General features: G+C 32.9%; 1 protein-coding gene across 3 annotated transcripts in view; it reads left to right on the top strand.

Moving 5' to 3' along the window:
* LOC127724530 (ankyrin-3-like) overlaps positions 1-22,543 on the top strand; it is a 51,653-nt gene extending 29,110 nt beyond the window's left edge. For all 3 annotated transcript variants that reach the window (XM_052231506.1, XM_052231507.1, XM_052231508.1), the window contains 4 exons: positions 3,638-3,904; positions 15,785-16,011; positions 17,462-17,558; positions 18,654-22,543. In XM_052231506.1, the coding sequence (XP_052087466.1) occupies positions 3,691-3,904; positions 15,785-16,011; positions 17,462-17,558; positions 18,654-21,151 (3,036 nt within the window). In that variant the 5' untranslated portion in view covers positions 3,638-3,690 and the 3' untranslated portion in view covers positions 21,152-22,543. The remainder of the gene's footprint in view (positions 1-3,637; positions 3,905-15,784; positions 16,012-17,461; positions 17,559-18,653) is intronic.
* Positions 22,544-23,394: the final 851 nt, after the last annotated feature.

Below are 23,394 nucleotides of genomic sequence, written 5' to 3'. Positions count from 1 at the left end.
CATCGCTATAGATCACTAGATAATTCAGCTTTCGTTGGCCTAGTGTTACCATTCCTCCTCAGTAGAATCTAGAGTTGTAACACAGTACATGATATTTTAGACATGAAGAAGGAATTGATTGCAGATTATCTGTCTTAAAGGATAGTAAGATGCAGTCACAGAAATGAAGTACGTCTAAACAAGTGACAACTCTACGACAGATCCATTCATTGAATCACCAGTGAAGGTGATCCAATGGATGGATCTGTCGTAGAGTATATACCTTGATATACAGACACTATAAAAATATTCTTGTTTTTGCATTCAAAAGGACATGTTTATATGTCCGTTATTTTTCGAGAGTAGTCCGTGTTTGTTCGAGTGCGTCCTTGTTTTATCGAGGTAAACAAAACAAAATTTCTGTAGCTTAAAATGTAATATGTCAGTGCATTTACGTTAAAAAAGTTAAAACTTTCACATAAAGTTCTTTCCAAAGCACGAAACAATGCATTATGCATAATGAATCCAGTTTGATAATGCTGTATTAATACGTACATTTCACAAACAGTCATCGTTTATTTGCATTCAGAAATCTTCATGTTAGTGTACCTTTATGAATTCCATACAGTTAATATTTCGTGATGTAAAACAATCTTAATGCTCAGACAAGTTTGCTTGCGACGTACGTACACATAGTGTGTAAAGGGGGTAAATGTGTTTTCTTTACAGAAAATATATCTTAAATGTTTCATTTACTATTTTCCTTGATGAAAAAATGTTTTATCCTTCTACAAATGGAAATAAAGAACAATGTTCAATTGCTCCTACTGTGGAGAGGAGTCTGATCAAGCGTGTGCTATGCTTGATCACACAGTAATAAAGCATCATCATAGCTTCATTTCCATCAGAAATTAAAATAATAAAAATTGGCAATGTATATCTTTTATTGTTATTTCAAAGTATCGTTTTAAAGCTTAGCAATAATTCGTTGTTTATATTTACATTGTCCCCGTGTTTATCATCACCTCAGTAAATTATGTACCTCCAAGGTTGACTTGAGAATAGAAATATGGCCACTTAAGTCCTCTTCCGACCAGCAGTAAAACCTTTCCAAAGTGGGACGTCCGTTTAGCTGTTTGGGATGTTCAAGTACGCAGCCACATCCGGTCAGAATGGGGATCGAAGAGAGAGTGCTTCGCTCATTGCACGGTACGAACATTTACAACAGCTCTATGAAGGGTCCGTATATGGCCTGTTGCAAGGCAAAATTTTTGTCCATATCCAAGATACCTTCTTTTTTATTAGATAGTCCATTAAATTGAAATTTTATAATTGTAATGTATCTATAAAGGCAACAGTAGTATACCGCTGTTCGAAACTCATAAATCGGTAGAGATAAAAACAAATCCGGGTTACAAACTAAAACTGAGGGAAACGCATCAAATATAAGAGGAGAACAACGACACAACAAAAACACAACATTAAAATGTAACACACACAGAAACGAACTATAATATAACAATGGCCATTTTCCTGACTTGGTACAGGACATTTTAAGAAAAAAATGGTGGGTTGAACCTGGTTTTGTGGCATGCCAAACCTCCCGCTTTTATGTTAACGTCAAACACAACACCAAAACGACAACATCACATGACAGGACCACAATACAAATAAATGGGAGAACATATAGGACAAAGAAACACACGAATAATAGCTAACAGAAGGTACTAGGCTTAAAATTCAATACGCCAGACGTGCGTCTCGTCCACACAAGACCAACCAGTGACTCTCAGATAAAAAAAGTTTGAAAGCCAAAACAAGTACAAAGCTGAAGAGCACCGAGGACCAAAACTTCCAAAAAGTTGCGCCTAACACGGACAGGATTTTCTGCCTGGGACAAGAACATCCTTATTATTTAGAATAATTTATAATTTTGCAAACAGTAAATTTTATAAAATGACTATATAATAGATATACATGATAAAACCAAAGTGGGGACTAACTACAGAATAAAAACGGATACATTACATAAAACAACTTAATCCAACATATAAAAATACACAGCCGAGTTAGCTAAAGCCTCAACGCACAAAGTGACGTCACATTTGAAATTCTAAAAAAACACACAAAGTGACGTCACATATGAATTTGTAAAAATATTTCCCAAAAATAAGATAGGACCAGGATTGACCCAAGACCAGATCTGCAATACTGCCATTACATTTATTAATAATAATGAAAATTACAATACTTATTAATATCAAATTATGGTAGTAATTAGATAACTAATTGTATCATCCAGCTATGTCGGTGTTTCCTCCGAATCAAACCGTAAACCAAATATATCGTATAAATTTCGTTGAACCAAACTAAAATCTAATAAATGTTTGTTTTTGGAGGGGAAGCCTCTTTTAGTAGAATATTTGGGTGTTTATTGAAATTTTATAATTGTTTACTCCTTTTCCATATTTTTCTTGCTTCTATATTTTTCGTCACTGTAATATATATCAATCATAAAATATCATTCAATTTAGAAACAGTATCACGAAATGAAGCTCAAAAGATTATGAGTCCCTGTACTCGGTTCTTAAGAAAAGGACCCATTGATTTTCTATATATCGTAATACTGCAAGGTAATTGTAAAATGGTCTTCATACAGAAAGTTATATTTGAATTGAAAATGGTTAAATTTTATCAACACAGTTATTTGTTTTTGTGACTTATTTATATTATATAATATTGTTCTTCGCTAAATGACAGTTACGAACTAAAGAAAAACTTAGTTTTTAAGCCAAAAAATGTCTTCTTTCTTATTCACATTTTTCTTAAAAAGTCCCGGACCATTTGTTGTAAATCACGGACGTTATAAATGTTGCTCTCGAAAAAACACGGAAAATATAAAACACTCTAAGTACCTACAAGGAAATTGTGTGTCGTATGTACTCAAAGCATGTATGTATATATATATATAGCATTCAAAATAAGATGAACAGTCACGAATAAAACTATTCTACTCGTGAAATGACAATAAATCGATCTGATCGCATGTAATTTTACCCGAAAAAACTTGATCTACACTCGAAAAAAGTGGACCGATTTACTCGAGATAAAAGGGCTCCATAGGACAATATACCTACCGTGAGTAGTATCTTACTCTTATTAGACCTTGGAGCATTGCATTTGAAAATTATACCAATTCTGATCAATTACTCCATTTTCCATACACCATTTTACCATACGCCATCCCCATGACCATACACAAAAGATCTTTCTCTTTACCCATTGAAGAATACACGGTTTGTACCAAAATAAAAATAACAAACAATGAAACTTGCTTTAGGGAACTGTTTGGTTGATGCAAACGATGGGAAACAGGTGCTCTGTTAACGTCATCTGTGTAATTGTTGAATTTTATACAGATATGATGAGATCAAAATGTTGTTTTTTCTAACGTCTTGGCAGTATTTGAATTTAGTTTTTGTATTGACACATATGGGTTTATTCTTGACGCAACTGATGTTGCCTTATAACAATGGATAACTAAGCTTGAGGTCAAATATAACCAGCGGTATCGGTTCGTTGGTAGTTTTCTAGTTTATATGTATAAATATTATTTTAGGAAAGTGGTTAATGCTTTAAAAATACACTCTAATTTCAGAAGCATTCTTTGAATACTATAAAGGACTAAACTAGTGTTTGAGGTGAAACAAGATGACAACCATATCAGAGGAAGAAGAGAACTATGTAAGAATGAGTTTGTTGCTGTCTGGGATCTCCTCTCGTGCAGTACGATCTTTGTTTGACAGTGAATTTTCTCCATCCTGTTTAAATGCATCCATTAAAAAGCAATATAACATAATACATGACCTACAAGTTAGAAAGATTATTAACCAATCACAGTGGAATCTTCTGTTTCCTAGAAATGGTAGGTGAAGAATAATACTATATCTAAATGAAATGAATATCTAACATTTTCTTTCTCATGTGTTACTATTACACGTCAACGGTTAATATTTTCTTGAGACCTGTTGCATTGCTCATATAAGTGCAATTCCGCTGATGAGTCTAATTGGATAGGCCACATTCTTGGAAAAGAGGGCGAGATTATGGTAACGACAAGTGTAACATTTCCGTCGTCATCTCTGAAATTTGCAATGGTGTCGGTAAAAGGAAGGATTTGAACTTCATTACTTGTAACTCTTTGTGTTATAGTTTCCTTGTGAGCAACAACCGTCTGCCACGGATCAACTGGGAAATATATACTCCATTTATTAACGCTGCTGGAATGTTGATGCATAGAAATGTAAAGTTTACAATTGGAAAGCTAAAATGATCTCTTTTGTCGTAAAGTTTTGTTCTCAAATTTAACTGATGACAAGGTCTTTCAAACTATAAATTATATTTCAACCATATTTTGTCTGATACATTCCTGATATATAAAGCAAATTTTTCACATTCACATTTTTTTTTATTCTGTTTATTTTAGGAGGGTAAGGACGCACAAAAAAAACCCAACCATAGATAAACCCTTTCAACCTTCTCAAATCCTCTATTTACCATCTCAACCAATAGCTAATTATTTCTATTTTCTTTCAAAAATATCCCCACTTATCACTTTAAACTAGACCACGACAATGGAAGTACCACCACGATCTATAAAAAAATAAGATCGTGATGATCACAAGATCGTGGTATGGTCGTCTTAAATATTTAACATTTCATAGTTTTAACGTTCATACCACGACTTGCTACAATCATGAAAAGATCCTGCTACGATTCCACCGATAGTAACACCTTCTGGTCACTCTCTTGCTACGTCTATTATGACTTAACCACGACTTACACGATCTCTGTACAATTCTACCATGATCTTCCCGATCGCATTACGGTCTCAATACGAGTCTACTACGATCGAACCACGATTCCAGTACGTTTCCACTACGTTGTCACTGCGCTCTTCGTTCCTGACCTTCCAATTGGACACTAGTGTTTTTGAGAAAACATGCCGTTTAAGGTATTAAAAAAATTGGAAGTCGTGGTGCGAAAAGTAGATTTAGAGGAAGATTTCAGTATCTTACTTGTATTCAAAATGTAACAAACATGACGGGTTCGGGTGAGGAGTCTACTGCTGCAGATGAATCCGCAGTCATAGACCCCACTATAGAATCACAGACTGCTGAAAGGGCTGTAGAAAGTGGAGAAGATACTGATGTATCAAGCCTAGCTGGGGCCGGCAAAAGGAGAGGAAACAAGCATGGCAAAGTGGCTTGCTATATATATATATAGGCAATCGTCAATGGCAGTCAGCAGGGTTTAAGAACATCAGTTGTTCGACCTGTTAGTCAAATGCGTTTTGTTAAAATATACTTTTTCACATTTTTGGTCTTTTGGAAAATGTTGTTTGTGCTGTATTTAGACCCCTCTACCAAGACATTTGTTTTGCATGCACACGTATAAAAATTGCGGTTTTTATCCAACGCAATCATAGGTTTGAACGTTGTTTTCAATTTAGACTTGTTTATATTTTTTTGTTTGGGCTTGTATTATATTTGCATTCGGGTTTATATGATCCGTTCATCCTATTTCGACTCTTCAAAATTCAAGAGTCTATCCTAAATTGAAGTAAATTATAATGGCCTTCCAAATACCGTTTCGATTCCTAACATCACTGAAGAGACATTAATTGTCGAAATCCGGATATGATGTACAAATTTTTGCACCTCATATTTGCGGTATACCATCTTTTCCGCAAGTTTATTGTTTTCTGTTTGGTATTAAATTAATAATTTTTAAGATCCATTTTGTTACATCTTGTGATACGTTTATTTGGCAATCGCCAATGGCAGTCAGCAGGGTTTAAGAACATCAGTTGTTCGACCTGTTAGTCAAATGCGTTTTGTTAAAATATATATTTTTTCACATTTTTGGTCTTTTGGAAAATGTTGTTTGTGCTGTATTTAGACCCCTCTACCAAGACATTTGTTTTGCATGCACACGTATAAAAATTGCGGTTTTTATCCAACGCAATCATAGGTTTGAACGTTGTTTTCAATTTAGACTTGTTTATATTTTTTTGTTTGGGCTTGTATTATATTTGCCTTCGGGTTTATATGATCCGTTCATCCTATTTCGACTCTTCAAAATTCAAGAGTCTATCCTAAATTGAGGTAAATTATAATGGCCTTCCAAATACCGTTTCGATTCCTAACATCACTGAAGAGACATTAATTGTCGAAATCCGGATATGGTGTACAAATTTTTGCACCTTTTGTTTGCGGTATACCATCTTTTCCGCAAGTTTATTGTTTTCTGTTTGGTATTAAATTAATAATTTTTAAGATCCATTTTGTTACATCTTGTGATACGTTTATTTGGCAATCGCCAATGGCAGTCAGCAGGGTTTAAGAACATCAGTTGTTCGACCTGTTAGTCAAATGCGTTTTGTTAAAATATACTTTTTCACATTTTTGGTCTTTTGGAAAATGTTGTTTGTGCTGTATTTAGACCCCTCTACCAAGACATTTGTTTTGCATGCACACGTATAAAAATTGCGGTTTTTATCCAACGCAATCATATGTTTGAACGTTGTTTTCAATTTAGACTTGTTTATATATATATATATATCCGGATAAGGTGTACAAAAACCTTTGCACCTTTTGTTTGCGGTATACCATCTTTTCCGCAAATTTATTGTTTTCTGTTTAGTATTAAACTTATAATTAAGATCCATTTATTGCATCGGTGATCCGTTTATTTGGCAATCGCCAATGGCAGTCAGCAGGGTTTAAGAACATTTGTTGTTCGACCTGTTAGTCAAATGCGTTTTGTTAAAATATTCTTTTTCACTATTTGGTCTTTTGGAAAATGTTGTTTGTGCTGTATTTAGACCCCTCTAACAAGAAATTTGTTTTTCATGCACACGTATAAAAATTGCGGTTTTTATCCAACGCAATCATAGGTTTGAACGTTGTTTTCAATTTAGACTTATTTACATTTTTTCGTTTGGGCTTGTATTATATTTGCCTTCGGGTTTATATGATCCGTTCATCCTATTTCGACTCTTCAAAATTCAAGAGTCTATCCTAAATTGAGGTAAATTATAAGGCCTTCCAAATACCGTTTCGATTCCTAACATCACTGAAGAGACATTAATTGTCGAAATCCGGATATGGTGTACAAAAACCTTTGCACCTTTTGTTTGCGGTATACCATCTTTTCCGCAAGTTTATTGTTTTCTGTTTAGTATTAAATTTATAATTAAGATCCATTTATTACATCGGTGATCCGTTTATTTGGCAATCGCTAATGGCAGTCAGCAGGGTTTAAGAACATTTGTTGTTCGACCTGTTAGTCAAATGCGTTTTGTTAAAATATTCTTTTTCACTATTTGGTCTTTTGGAAAATGTTGTTTGTGCTGTATTTAGAGCCCTCTAACAAGAAATTTGTTTTGCATGCACACGTATAAAAATTGCGGTTTTTATCCAACGCAATCATAGGTTTGAACGTTGTTTTCAATTTAGACATATATATATATATATATATATATATATATTTATATTCATCCCATATTGTATAATAAAAAAATGAGTCCATTTAAGGATACTGGTAAAACAGGAAGCACTGTCGATGGAAAAGTCGATTGAACTGGGAAAGCCTGTCATGATATAGAACACAGTATGAGAACTCGATATGACCGTCCTAGAAATAACAAAATCCGGTAATGGGGATAAAGAATTAACAGAGAGAGACGAATATGGATAATCAAAGTGTTTGACTTTTTGCACCCACTTAATCATGAGGTTACAACGAAAAAAACTGTGAGCATAACAAAATGTATATCATGATGATGCTTTTGATGCTGTCATTTTGAAAAGCGGTTTTGTTTTTATTTACATTATCATTACATGCAAATCTTCAATAAATCGACAAAAAATGACAACAGCTTTATTTTCATAAAAAAACCTATATAAAAGATATAAATATTCAACATGCATAGCACATCAATAGACATTATTCGACTAGAAAAATAAAACGAATCATTCACACACATATGATAGTTTGTTTATTCAAAAGAACTTATGAAAATGTATTTTTGCCAATACATTTGTTTTGTAACAATGAGTTTGATTGGTCAACATCGTAAATTTACAGAGGGTTATTCTGACGATGTACCTGTCGGTAATGTTTTCACAGACACAGGTAACATTTGAACAACTTTAAAAACGTTATTCTATTGGAAAAATAAAGCAAAAGCATAAGAAATGCAATAGATACGCGTGTTGTATTTGAATACCTACCACCGATTTTCGTAGATCTAACTGTCGCAATTATTCGTTTTATGGCTCTGTTACCAGTCGCTATAAAACTCAATTTACACCAACTTATTATTCGATTGACCATCAGAAAGTATTCAAATACACCATATGCAGTTTTTCTTTAATTCACCTCAAGTATCATGTTTGTGTTCACTTCAAATGAAGCAGAAATCAGTCATCTCCGCCGATGATTTGATGATAATCATAAGGAAATCAAGCCTTCGCTATTTGAAAAAAAAACAAATTTGATTTCAAGACTTAAAGCTAAGAAACATTTATCAGATTCAGAGGACAGTCTTTGTAGAGGCAATGTTGACCGCTGGAATAAAATTATGGCCCTACATTGGCAAGTTCTAGATAAACTGCGATCAGTCAGTGTAGACTAAGAACGGAACGCTTCGTTGGTTGGACAAGAACTGTAGTAAATGAACTAGAACAGGTCTTTGGAAACGTCGCCAGCAAGATATAAGCAGCACACTCCACAGGTATATTTTCGAGAATGACCAAGTGACGATAAATGTACCACCAGTTACAATGACTCAACCAGTGTTCTGCAATCTTAAACCAGCCTCTACAAGGTTCATCCTTTGCGACGTGACAACCACCAACATACCAATTGCTGACCCGACATGTATCAAATGTTTCTATATGGCAGTCCCAAGATACAATTTTGATGTCACATCTTTTGTATCAACCACCACAACGAACTTTAGCACATCTACAGCATATTCGATCTGTGCCAACTTGGCCTAGCATATCGACTGAAGCGCTAACAATGGAAGGCACATCGAGGAGATCCATGACAGCGCCTCCTTCCCCCACACAGCCGACGGACACTTCTTTTCATATCAGTGACTTAATCAACATAACTGACCCTGACAGACATGAACCAACGTCAACCAATGAACTATACGCTTCTAACTAAAAACAGGCACATAAAGAATGTGGCGCGGTTAAACATGTTTGTGCGCGCTGAACCCTCCCCCTGACCTTAGACAGTGGTGTTACAGCACAACATAAGAACACAGTATGAAAATCAGTTGAAAATGTTTTAACTCACCAAATTTATACACAGTAGAAAACCATCTAACAAAATCACACCCCGAACGTAGTAAACATTACTGCATTACCTGGATTGATGAAAGTTTACCTGATTCAGAAAGGCACTAGATCCCGGTCTGAAAGTTGCTATTACCTTAAGGAACTTAGCTTCTGGCGATAGGTATACAACCTTTCAGTACGATTTCATAGTCGTGCGCAATAATATAAGTATTTTTATTCCTGGTGTTTGTCAGGCAGTTGGACTGGAATATAAAGATAAAATCTTGTACAACCGACCAAATAAATGGCGAGCTATTGCCGACAAATTTCAGAGAAGAACTTCTTGAGCACTTATGGAGCACTTGGTGGAAAGCATGCTGCTTTTATAAACCTGCCTAAAAGGGGATCCTTATTTTATAACCATAAAGGTTTTATTGTCGTTACTTCTCCTAGCCTTGTTGGATACAGACTGTATGGATCAATGTAGGAGGATATGGCTCCATGTTTGATGCCCAGATTAACAACGCGTCAGAATTTAATGAGTGTTTGGAGGATAAGACTATTGCATTTCCTAAGTCAGATCCCTTACCTAATGACTACTTGAACATGCCATACTTCATTTGGATGACGACGCATTTGGATTGAGAACTTATTGGATGAAGCCATATTCTATACGCGGCATGTCAAAGGAACAAGCAATAACCAATTACCATATTCCAAGATGAAGGCGTGTAGTAGAAAACGCATTTGGGATTTTGGCGCAGAGATTGCAGATATCATTATCTAAAATGATGATCCAGACAACGGCACGTCATAATTGAGACGTGCGTTTGTCTTCACAATTTCATGAGAATACCATATCTAACCTTGCAAAATGCTCATCTAAACATTTGAGACGATCACCACAATATAGTTCTAGAGCAATGATGAGCAACTGCAAATATGCATGTAGTCAATAGCGTTATAGGAAATAACAGGGACACGGTTGCAGCAAACATGCAATGCGAATATTGAAACTTTCTTCAATAGCATAGTACGGTCTGTTTCATGGCAATAACGCATGATAACAGTGCAGTAAAACACGGCATTTTGGTATTTCCGTATTTTCAAACATTTAACTTAGTGTACTGATGTTGTCAATTCATGGATTTTTCTTATTTTAATATTAATTGAAATAAAGCAGAGAAATATATAAATAGCAATTACATTTGGTTATTTGAAAGAAAATAAAAAACTGTGATATTTCAGAAAAATAAAATGCATGAGGAGAACTCCCCGGATATCTCGAGATCCTAACCGACAGGTACATCGTCAGATTTATGATGTTGACCAATCAAAGTCGTTGTTACAAAAAAATGCATTGGAAAACTGCATTTCCAGAAGTTCTTTTGAATAAACAAACGAAACCTTTGATCATATGTGTGTGAGTGATTCATTTATTTTTCTAGTCGAATGATGTCTATTGATTTGCTATGCATGTTGAATATTTATATCTTTTATATAGTTTGTTTTTAAATAAGATTGTTGTAGTTTTTTGTCGATTTATTGAAGATTAGCATGCAATGATAATGTAAGAAAAACAAACCCGCTTTTCAAAATAACAGCATCAAGAGGGACGAAAGATACCAGAGGGACAGTCAAACTCATAGATCGAAAACAAACTGACAACGCCATGGCCAAAAATAAAAAGACAAACAGGCAAATAATAGTACAGATGACACAACATAGAAAACTAAAGACTAAGCAACACGGACCCCACCAAAAACTGGGGGTGATCTCAGGTGCTCCGGAAGAGTAAGCAGATCCTGCTCCACATGTGGCACCCATCAAAAGCATCATCATGATATACATTTTGTTATGCTCACAGTTGTTTTTGTTGTAACTTCATGATTATGTGGATGCAGAAAGTCAAAAACTTTGATTATCCATTAGTCTCTCTCTGTTTATTCTTTATCCCCATCACTGGATTTTGGATTTTCTAAGACGGTCATATCGGGTTCTCATACTGGCGTATCATGTTTTCTATATCACGACAGGCTTTCCCAGTTCAATCGACTTTTCCATCGACAGTGTTTTCCTGTTTTAACCAGTATCCTTAAATGGATTCATTTTTTTTAATTATAAAATATGAGATGAATATATATATAGCAAGCCATTTCGCCATGCTTGGTTCCTCTCGTTTTGCCGGCCCCAGCTAGGCTTGATACATCAGTATCTTCTCCACTATCCACAGCCCTTTCAGCAATCTGTGGTTCTATGGTTTTGATACCTTAGACGGCATGTTTTCTCAAGGACACTAGTGTGTACAATTGGAAAGTCAGGGACGAAGAGCGCAGTGACAACGTAATGGACACGTACTGGAGTCATGGTTTGATCGTAGTAGACTCATATTGAGACCGTAATCCGGTGTTTTTTATTACATTTTCCTTAAGGACTAAGTGGGAGAAAAATCACAGGAAATAACTACACTTTAGATTGTATTTTTTCTTTTTGAAATTAGCAAAAGACTTACTTCATTTTGACATGTTGAACAACTTGATATACAAAAATGTTTGTAAACATTTAACAATGATTAAATAATATACATTAAAATAATCTGTCATTATGGCCTATTTAAAGTTTTTAGTTAACTGGCTTCATGGTAAACAGACAGAAAGCCACAAAGTTAATAAGACAAAAAGTAAAAGATAAGCTATTGACTAGCATTTGATAACAAAACACAGAATCTTTGAAATAATATATATTTGTTAAAATCAAAAGTTATTGTGCATCTTGTACATTGTAGACAATTGTCATTTGCATTATTCAATGAATTATTTTAAACTTTTGATAATGCAAAGGATACATATAGGAGCCATGAAGCCAGTGATTTAACAATACAAAAAGAAGATGTGGTATGATTGCCTAGCTTGTTTTCTTTAACAATATTAATACTACAAATATGATTTCAAACATTCATTGTTTTGTGAATCAATATATTTTTGTCATACCTCTAGCATCATAAAAGAGACTTTTTTCTAAGTGCCCACCTGGTGCAAAAAAGTTGGTACAATACTTTTTGTTCAGTAACGTTCTGGCCTATGTCATGTCCATTCAGAATATACTACTACATATCAAAAATGTGATAAATCTTAACCGAAATGCTCATAAAGAATGTCGTAATCACTGAATATAGAAAATCTTATAAATAGAAAATATTTAAACAAAATTGTCTTTTTTATTTAACAATTGTAAACTTCTCAAAAAACAACATCTTCAGTTTGGCTAATTTCTGTCAGTTAACAGGATATATGTTTTTCCCGGAAAAAACAAAGTCTTTTGAATGTGACAATTTTTATGGACTATCAAACAAAATTAATTTTTTTTTATTTTGTGTATTCATTTAGCATCACTTGTAGTCAACGGTGTTCTGATCTAAAAAAAAAAAGAAAGATCAGCCTCCCCCATTTGCCAAGAGAATTTCCTGATATTTGTCTTATTAATGATATTCAATAAAGGATTAATAAGTTATTTATTTGATAAATGTTTTATTTGATGATCCTGAATTTTATAAAAAGTAGTCAATGAGTGACCGCAATCTAGTGAATAATTCAAAACATTTGAAGATACCTATGGTCTGTTCAGTCATGAGTAAGACTGTTCAATGGCATTCATATATATGGAGATTAGACCATTTTAGCTATATTTTAAAAACAAATACTAATAAAAGATAACAGGCCTACTCCATAATCTAAAATTAACCGTTAAGTAAGTTCCGGTCCTTTTTCGTTATGGTAGTATATAGTTATTAAGAAATGTGCTTTCTGATAAAGCTTCTATAAGAAACCACCAAACGTACTATATAAAGGGGGAAAAAAAAACTTTCGCATGCATGGAATTGAACAAACGAAAATTACTTTCTTATCCTAAAACAAACGAAGCCGTTGAACAAAAGATTTACTCCACATCTGTAGGATACGCTACAGTGTCAGAGAGTAATTGAATATAGTGTGTTGTGGTTTTTAAATGACAAATGATATAGAATAGATTCTCCAATTCTATACAGTACAAACCAGTAAAAGTCTGAAATGGTCTATATTCTGATATTTGTTCTCGAATGTACTGATTTTTACTAGACTCCAGTCTTAACCATACTCGACTGTACTGATTTGTACTTGACCCTTATCTTTACCATTGAAAATGGTCTTGACCCATTCTCGACCTGTACTCGACCATTTTTTTCACTCAAAACCATACTCGACCAAAGGTCTCGACAATAGTCGACGAGTCTGAACCACACTTGACCAAATAACCTCTACTTTTTGTTTAAAATTTTAACTGTTAAAATCATTTTTTTTAACTGACATGACAACAGCCACAAAAGAATAAAGATACATTTTATAAAACAGATCTTTACATCCTTACATGACTCTCAGATTGACAAAATAGAGATATATTTAAAATAAATTATCTTTTATAATAATTTGATTATATTAATTTTAAAGTTTTAGCGTTTTGTTAAAAAAAGATGTTCTTTTAACATTGAAAATATAAGTCAACAGTATTATCAAGTAAATTTCAGAACAATTCAGACTGGTCGAGTAAAAATCAGTACAGTCGAGTGCAGATATAGGCGATTTAAGACTTGTACTGGTTTGTAGTGATATATAAGCGTTTATCAGGTAAAAACTCTTAATACATGTATAATGATCAAGAGTAAAATATTTTGATTTGAAACAGTCATTTTGATCTTAACATCTTTAAAAGTCACTGTAGAAAGGGGGAGTTTGGCGCCGGCAAACATGTTTAGCCCCGCCACATTCATTTTGTGTCCCAAATCAGAAGCCTGTATTTCAGTGATTATCGTGAGTTGCTTTCATCATATTTGCCATAAATAAGGGCGTTAGTTTTCTCGTTTAAATGTTCTAAATTTGTCATTTCGAGGCCTTTTATAACTTACTATGCGTTTTTTGTTTTGCTCATTGTTGAAGTCAACACTATGACTTATAATTTTAAATTTAAAGCCATTTGGTCTCGAATTGAAAGTTGTCTCAATCAACAATCAAAAAAGAAATTATTTAGTCATTTTATGAAATTTCAGTCAATTTTATCTATTTTGTTTGCAGTCAATTAAGACTTGTTCAGTCTTTGTTCGGACTGTTCGTTAATTTGTCCCTTACCGACGAAGTCGAAAGGGACTTTAGGTTTTCACTCCGTCCGTCTGTCCGTCTGTCCATCTGTACGTCTGTCCATCTGTCCATCTGTCCATCTGCCCGTCTTTCCATCCGTCAGTCCGGCAAATCAGCTTTCCACACTTTTTTTCTTCGTTCTTGAAGATTTTGATTTGATATTAGGTATATAGTTTTATCATGACAAGTTATAGATCAAGTTCGAATTTTGTTCCGGTCTGATGGTTTAGTCTAGAGTTATGAACCATAACTCTGGACCATATCTAATGTTAGAGTACTATGTTAAGCCATATTTCTGTATAAAGGGATATAACTCATTTTTTAAAAGACATTCTTTGTTAAATTATTTGAAGATTTTTTTGGCAGGTTTGTTTGTTATTTAGTATAAACTAATTTTCTGAATGCTATATATATATAAAAAAAAATATGAAGAGAACTCCTTCAATTAGATAATAATCTATTTTTATTAATGTATATATTTCAATACATTACATTGTGTAGATACAAGTTGTTGACATTTTATAGATAAGTTACAAATCTATATTAGTTTGTGACAAATGAAAGAAAAAATATTTGGAACTATTAATTATATTTGATTATAATTAGAAAATAGTTATACACTGTATTACATCATAACTTATTTTAGAGAACTATTAATCATATCTAATGTTTTTTCACTCATATAATCAGTTTTCCACACTGTTTTTAGTCATGCTTGAAGATATTGACATGATATTTACTTTTTGTTTACACCATGACAAGTTATAGAACAAGTTAGCATTTTGTTCCAGTAAAATGATTTTTTACCCGGTAGGGGACTATGTATTGCCATGCAATACTCTCAGAATGCTTGTTGTTATCTACTTGTACACATCAACAGAATACTGAACTGTCGAATACGCTACTACACAGTACTGAATTGACTGCAAACGAATTGTCTGCAAAGTACTGAATTAATTATTAAGAATTTCCAGATGATGTGAAGATCCAAATGACCGTGTTATGCTAAGATTCTTTTACTTTTTCATTGGTAAGTGAACATGTTCATTTGACATGGTTCATATGACTTAGTCAGCGCTTTGGTCCATTGATCAAAGGTACTTTTGCATGATCATGAGACAATTTATCAAATACTATACGTTATGAATATCTTTATTTTATCTAGATAACGAGTCCACGGTGAAGTCACTGATTATTTATCAATTATCTCATTTAAGACAGTCTCACTACTTTTGTCCTTGTTATGTTGTTATGATATTATTATCCGCTTTTACTTTACAGGTAAGGCAGATTCAAGAAGTTTTGATGTAACTTTGATGACAACATTGCTCATGAATCTTACAAAGTTGAACTATTATACAAAGTTGCCATTTGAAACAGATGTGTCAAAATCGGCAGATTTGGCCAGGATAAAACATTACAGGAACTGCATATCCCATATATCAGACAATAAAGATGGAAAGATAGACAGTGCATGTTTAAACAAGGCATGGGATGATATTAGTGGGGTATGTTTTGGAAAACTTGTAGGAAGGAAGAAATTTCACTGCTAGTTTGTTGGTAATAAAATATGAGGGGACATTGTCCTCAGAGGAGAGATTTAATTCACCACTTTCAGAATATAGCTTTGTTTTATCATTACTTAGTGAACTGTTATCGATTTCTACCAATTGTCTTATATTGACGACAATTACTATGCCAAAGACTGTTTTCCCAATGAATAAATAACAATAAAATGAACATTAAATTTCTTTAAGTATTTTATGGAATGTAAAAACTATTATTCTTTATTGTCCTTGAAATGCCATGCACCTCATATAATCATAAACTCAAAGATCTGCTGTCATAAATGGTTGTTCGTCCGTTTGTCTCAATTCTCATGGCCAACACAACCAAAATTTGCAGGAATGATGTATGCAGAGTCTATTGTTCATTGAGTCCAATAGATAAAACGAAAACTTTGCTGCTTGTTGTAATCTGTGATTAGGATTATTTATTGCCACAGATTGTTTCAATGTTGATTGGATTCATGAATGCAAGTTCCTCTTAAAATAACAAAAATATTATGCAGATATGACGGAAAAAACAGCATTGGTGAAACATAAATCTCATTTCAACTCTTAACGAATTTACATTTTCATTTTTGTAAACTGCGTTGCCAAAAAGATCATTAAGAAATCGGATAACAAATCGAGAGTAGTCCTCAATATCGTGATAATTGACAGAATGTAAAATGCGTCAGATATGTATGCAATGTTTCATGTAAATATCTGGTCCTTTAAAAAAAAAACACCAACATTAAAATTTACCAGAAGCTATTTCTTTAAAAAAAATCATTGTGTAAATTGCAAGATGTGGATTAAGGTTGTGAAGTGTTTTTGTTCATACAACTATATTCATTATTGTCTGACATGTGCCCTTCAAAAACTGTTAAAATTGTGGTCTGAGAAATATGTTAATAACATGCAAAGTTAAAACTGTGATATCTGTATAATATTTCAAATATTTGACTCGATATCTAAGTCAAAGAAAAATTTCGATTTTTCTACAAAAAATACAAATGTTTAAATATATTCACAATCATTTCTAGTCAGAATTATTGAACGCATGCAAGTTCCACAAAAATATAAACATAAAAGGTGTTTTTATTTAGATAAAGATTGTTGGAAATTATTTAGTTGGTATAATTATGCATATTCTCTATATTTGCTGATCCAAAGGTATCTGAAAATGTCTAAAATCTATATATTTTTGTGATAAAGCATGAAAGGGTATTTATTTTGACAATATTGATCGAAATCTTCTATTTTTTCTTATTCTACATTATGTCAACCTTTAAACAGACATACATGAAACTCGCTTACTGAATGTTCAAATTTCGTTTTAAAAAAGTTCAAATGTGGCCTTTGTCTCATCTGTCATTTGCATGGTTAGTAATACATGATGAAATTTGTACAGGCTGTAGGAAGACTAGGTGGTCAGGATATGCTTGACGAATGTACTGAGCTGAAAATAAAGTGTTTAAATCGATCAACAGTGCCCTGGAATATAAGAGGTAAGGACTATAGTATTTTACCAATCAACAATAAGCAGAAAATTACGAAGTAAGAACCAAAACGAAAAAATAAATGAATCAAGACTGTTTCTGAAGTTCGAATATTGAGAAGCGAGTTATTTCATAGTTCATAGTCGATATTCCGAATTATCTTTCACTAAAAATCTAAAACCCCTCTTTCTCCTCCGGAACCATACAACCATCATTTATGTCCTTACTTTAAGTTTCAAAACAGATGGAAGAAATATTTAAAGCCATGACTATTATGGTCAATTTGCTTTTTATGGTTTTAAAGAAGAACGTTACATACCTTGTTAATTTCAATATTCCGTGTGATGATCCCCATTATGTTTTCAGTACACATGACCATTACAATTGCCCAAAACTATAATATGCACACGTGATCTAAATGAATATCTCACTATTAAAGTTTTCTTAATGCAAATTTGTCATGTTCAAACAAATCCCTTTCATTCCATTCTACAATTTCCACAGTGACATATCACTAGTCATTGCAATACCCATGAAAAGATACAGTAATATTAATACAGTGAAATTGGAATGCAAAGATAATGATTACCTTTAAAATTTGATGAACACGTTAATTACAAGTGTACGATAACTTGGTACGTGTTGAATTTGGTTCAAGAGAATAATGTAGTGAAAAAAATGATATCTGTTGGAAACCGAAATTGTTTTGGCCTTTTTCGTAATTCTGTTAATATAAACATTTGATGAGGTGGAGAGAAAAGATCTGATTGTACATGAGACTTAATTTGCGGACTTGGGCTGACCTGGGATTAATACAGAGTGATTTAAATTCATAATAAAGTTCATTGTTCTTTGTATTCATGCTTTGGTTTAAAATGGAATTATTGTACCCGTTGAACTCTTAGAGTCAACAAGTGTAAAAACAGTCAAACATTGGATGTTACCTATGATTTGATTTTCGGCATTACTTTAAATTTAGTCTGAAATTTAGAATGTATTTAGCGTAGTTTGATTATGTTTATTATCCCAGTTTCCAAAATGCTGTTTAAGATACCTTATACATGATAAAAAAAATCAAATTGATTTTCTTTATATACGTTTCAGTTCAGATGAATCATATTTTGGAAGAATGGAAAATGAATGCCGTTGACTTCGTTGAAACGAGAGCTTCCAAACATGTTATGAAAAAAATTCAAGAAAACAGTTGTGTAATCATTACAGGTAGTTCAGGTGTTGGGAAGACAGCAACTCTTCGACATGTGGCATTAAAAATGGCAGATGAGGGGTACGACATACTTCTGCCTACCTGCCCAAACGACATTGTTACATTCTATAATCCAGACAAGAAAACGTTATTTGTTATTGATAATATGTGTGGAAACTTGTCTTTAGACCACTGTGATTTTATCAGTTGGGAAACCGTACGTGAGCGTATCAATGTAGTCATACAGAATAAACTCACCAAAATCATTGTGGCATGTCGATATCAAGTTTATCAGGACGAAAGGTTTGAATCTTTATCAATTTTTAGGACATGTGTATGTAACCTGTTATCCGAAGACCTATGTTTATCACCAATAGAAAAGCAGTTAATTGCAGAGTTATATCTTGAAAAAGACGCAGCAGCAATTATTCAGTACTGTGATTTATATGATTGTTTTCCACTTCTTTGTGCATTATATCATGATAATCCTCAACAAGATATTACTGATTTATTTAGGAATCCGTCTTCAGTATATGAAGCAGAGATCCATAAGCTGCATAGAAAGAAATACTATGGAAAATATTGTGCCTTGGCTTTGTGTGTTATGTTCAACAACAATCTGATTGAGAAATGGTTAATAGATGAGATAGACACAAACAAAAAAGCAATTATAGAGAACACATTTGAAGCATGTAGACTGGACAGAAGTACATCACGACTTATTATGTTAGATGAATTGAAGGCACTTGAGGGTACTTTTATTAAAAAGGAACAAAATGCATACAAAAGTTTGCACGACAAGATATTTGACTTCATGGTATCATATTTTGGAAGAAACTTGATTCACTGTTTGATAATGAATGCAGATAGTTACATTATTATGGAAAGATTTTTATTAGAAAAAAAGTATGATATGGATCGGTTTATTACTGTTGTTCCGTCTAATTACCATCAGATGTACATACAGAGAATGATTAATGACTGGTCTGCAGGAAAAGTTAGAATAATGTTTAAAAATATCAATATGAAGGTACCAGAGTTCAGGGTAAGATTCTTGTGTTATTTGAAAAGACTTGATATGTCATTCCAGAAACAATTAGCCAAAACGTGTGATGTTGTCTTTAAAGACACTGTTTTGTTAGGATGTAGTTTCTATGGTGATATTATGATGATTCAGTGGTGTTTTAATCATGGTATTGATGTTAACCAGTGTAACAAAAATGATGTTGGTCCTTTGTTTGTAGCAGCACAAGAGGGACATACAGAAGCAGTCAAACTTTTGACGAATAACAACACAGATATAAATAAATGTAGCGATACTGGAGCATCTCCATTGTTTATTGCTTGTCAAAGGAATCATATAGAGATAGTAAATGCATTACTTCACAACAAGGCAGACATTAACCAGTGTACAGTTAATGGAACATCTCCTTTGCATATAAGTTGTCAGAACAATCATTTAGAGATAGCAAATATTTTGCTGAACAACAAGGCCGACATTTGTAGCGGTAAAGACAATGAAGGATCACTTATGATTAATGCCTGTGAGAATAATAATATAGAGATAGTAAATTTATTATTACACAACAAGGCTAGCGTTAATAAGTGTGGAAAAGATGGGGCATCTCCTTTATTTATTGCTTGTTACAATAATAATATAGAGCTACTGAAAGTATTACTGCACAACAATGCAGACATTGATAAGTGTGTAAATGATGGATTATCTCCTTTGTATATTGCTAGTCAGAATAATCATATAGCTATAGTTGATATGTTACTTAAAAAAAATGCAGACATAGATAAGTGTACATCCAATGGTCTATCTCCTTTGTTTGTTGCGTGTATGATGAATCATATAGAGATAGTGAAGTGTTTAGTTGGAAAAACTGCAGACATAGATAAATGTCAGAATGATGGAGCATCTCCTCTTTTCATTGCATGTACAAAAAATCATTTAGAGATAGTAAAAATATTACTGAGTTACAAGGCAGACTGTAATAAATGTGAGAAAAATGAAATGTCTCCTCTGTTTATTGCCTGTCAGCAGAATCATATAGAGATAGTAAAGGTATTACTGGACAACAAGGCAGATATAAATAAGTGTAAAGATGACGGAGTATCCCCTTTGCATGTTGCTTGTCAGCAGAATCATATAGAGATAGTTAAGAGTTTACTGTCTAAAAAAGCAGACATTAATTGTTGTACATATGCTGGAGCATCTCCTTTGTGTATTGCTTGTTATAAAAATCATATAGAGATAGCGAAGGTATTACTGGATAACAAGGCAGACATTAATAAATGGGAAAATACGGGAGCATCTCCTTTGTACTTTGCCTGTCAACAGAATAATATTGAAATAGTAAAGATATTACTGGAAAACAACGCAGATCTTTTCTAGTTAAGACGATAAAATATCTCTTTTGCATTTTATTTAACATGATACTGATTTGAGTTAGTAATTACATCAATGATACATACATCGTCTTAGTAATTTTCCTCGGAGTTCAGTATTTTTGTGATTTTACTTTTTAGTATATTGTTTTATAATCACAAAGAGATAGTATAACTATTACTAGAAAGCAAAAATTACATTTATAAGAGAACTATTTTACTGAAACTTTCTTCTATATGTATCAACCTACATATATAGTAAAGTAAGAAATATACGAGTGTTACGACATTAAGGATGACGAGTTAAAGTGGTCAGGACAATTCATATAGCTATTGGAAAATGTTCGTAAAAGTAACATATCAAGATAAGTGTAACACTAATTATTGTAAATAGATAAAATTGGTTCCACTGACTTCATAGATTGGTAAATTATTACTGTAACGGCAGCTGTATTAAGCAAGGATATATTTAGTTTAAGACAGCATGTTAATGTTTATGTGATGTGTGTATTAATTGTATCAATCGTAAACATCACTGTATTAAGTCAATAGCTTAAGTTATTAGAGTGATACTCTATCATGCTATATAAGGTCATAGTAATCAATGTTTATATACATATATATTTCATATGGTTTAACCATAAGCAATACCAAGTGAAAAGTCATGCGCATAAACTTGATAATATACCATAATGTATAAAGGTCATGGCAATATGTTGTGTATTATTTTAGTCAACCATAACCTAAAGGTGAGTTATAATTACCAAAGCGATAATATATCATAATTTATCATCATAATTTATGGCAATGATATGAATTTTGTTTACGGAAGGTCATCGGAGTGATTAATACTTGTTACCAATAACGTCAACGTTGGCTATGAGAATACATTGACCGCCTTAAAGACAGAAGCTACAACTAATATACTACCTTATATTAAAGAGAAACAGTAGTCATGGTAATATTCTTCTTTTGAATAAAAGGTTTCAGAAAGATTTGACTAATTTGATTCATGATAATCAAATAACAAGTTTTGCAATGACACTGAGACAACAACATAACAGGAACAAAAAATTACAAAAGGATTCAGAAACTAATGCTTCAGACGGTGGTAAAAGATGGATAAACAGATCAGCCTGTGAAGATATCTAGTTTTAAATGCTAAGGAATATGTATAGTAATATCACATAGTGATAGAAATGCAATAAATGTGCCAAGAAACCATATTGTGTGTATGTCTCTTTAAAATTAAAAACGTTTTAGGACATTATCGTGATTATATATATAATAAATAAAGTAACAAATGTAATAGTGTAGACGCTAAGCCTGATTAACTGATGCCAGAAGAAGTCTGGTTGCATATACATCTTTATTCCATGATAAATGTAAATTTATGATTACTGAAAATAAAAAAAATATATACTACTTTCTCAACATTTCAAGAACTTTTACAAAATTGGTATGACAATTTAATGCAAACAAATTAAAAGACCTATTCTTCTGTAAGTAGTTTGGGAAATATTACTTTAGCCAAGTTATTTACAAATAAACTGTTGATAGAAATTTAACCGATTTTAAACTCTCATAGAATTTATTAGAAAGAGACAAAAACATAAACTAAAGGAATCGTATGGAAAAGCTAACCAGATTCGTCTACAGGGTAAGTATCTCTTGGTATGTCAGCATTACCTGCCATGCCAATTGACACTCAATAAAATCTTACGGTCGGGAATAACACACAATCTGCACCATTACAGATGAGACGACGTTTTTTTAATCAACTTATATAAAACCGCAAAAAACATGTCGCTGGCAATTTTAGACACCGACACGTCTATTTCAAGATTCTACCACATAACTTTTCGGGCATTATATCGATAAACTTGCAATTTAGAATCCAATCATATCAGTAATATAAAAAATATAAAATATATTCTTCAAAAGTAAACCAGTGGTTATATTTTATTGGATATTTAAATGGGCCAACTTTTGTTTTCTAGTTTTGTGGCCAATGTTGGAAACATAGTTACATGTCTAGTTACCCAAGTATACAAGAAAACACAGAAATAGAATAAATCACAATCATTAATAAGCAAACACGTTTAAATTCGGTTGTTTGTGTTTATTGGACGCTTAGATTTCAATACTGCCCTGTGCTTTCAATACAGATATATTGACAGAACGTAAAATCATAGTCGTACAATTATCATTTACGCTAAGCCCTAGTCGAGATTTAGGGTCAATATATCT

This window comes from Mytilus californianus, unplaced genomic scaffold (genome assembly GCF_021869535.1).
Source record: "Mytilus californianus isolate M0D057914Y unplaced genomic scaffold, xbMytCali1.0.p SCAF_14, whole genome shotgun sequence".
Lineage (NCBI taxonomy): Eukaryota > Metazoa > Mollusca > Bivalvia > Mytilida > Mytilidae > Mytilus > Mytilus californianus.
This window is presented reverse-complemented; position numbering and strand designations above follow the sequence as displayed.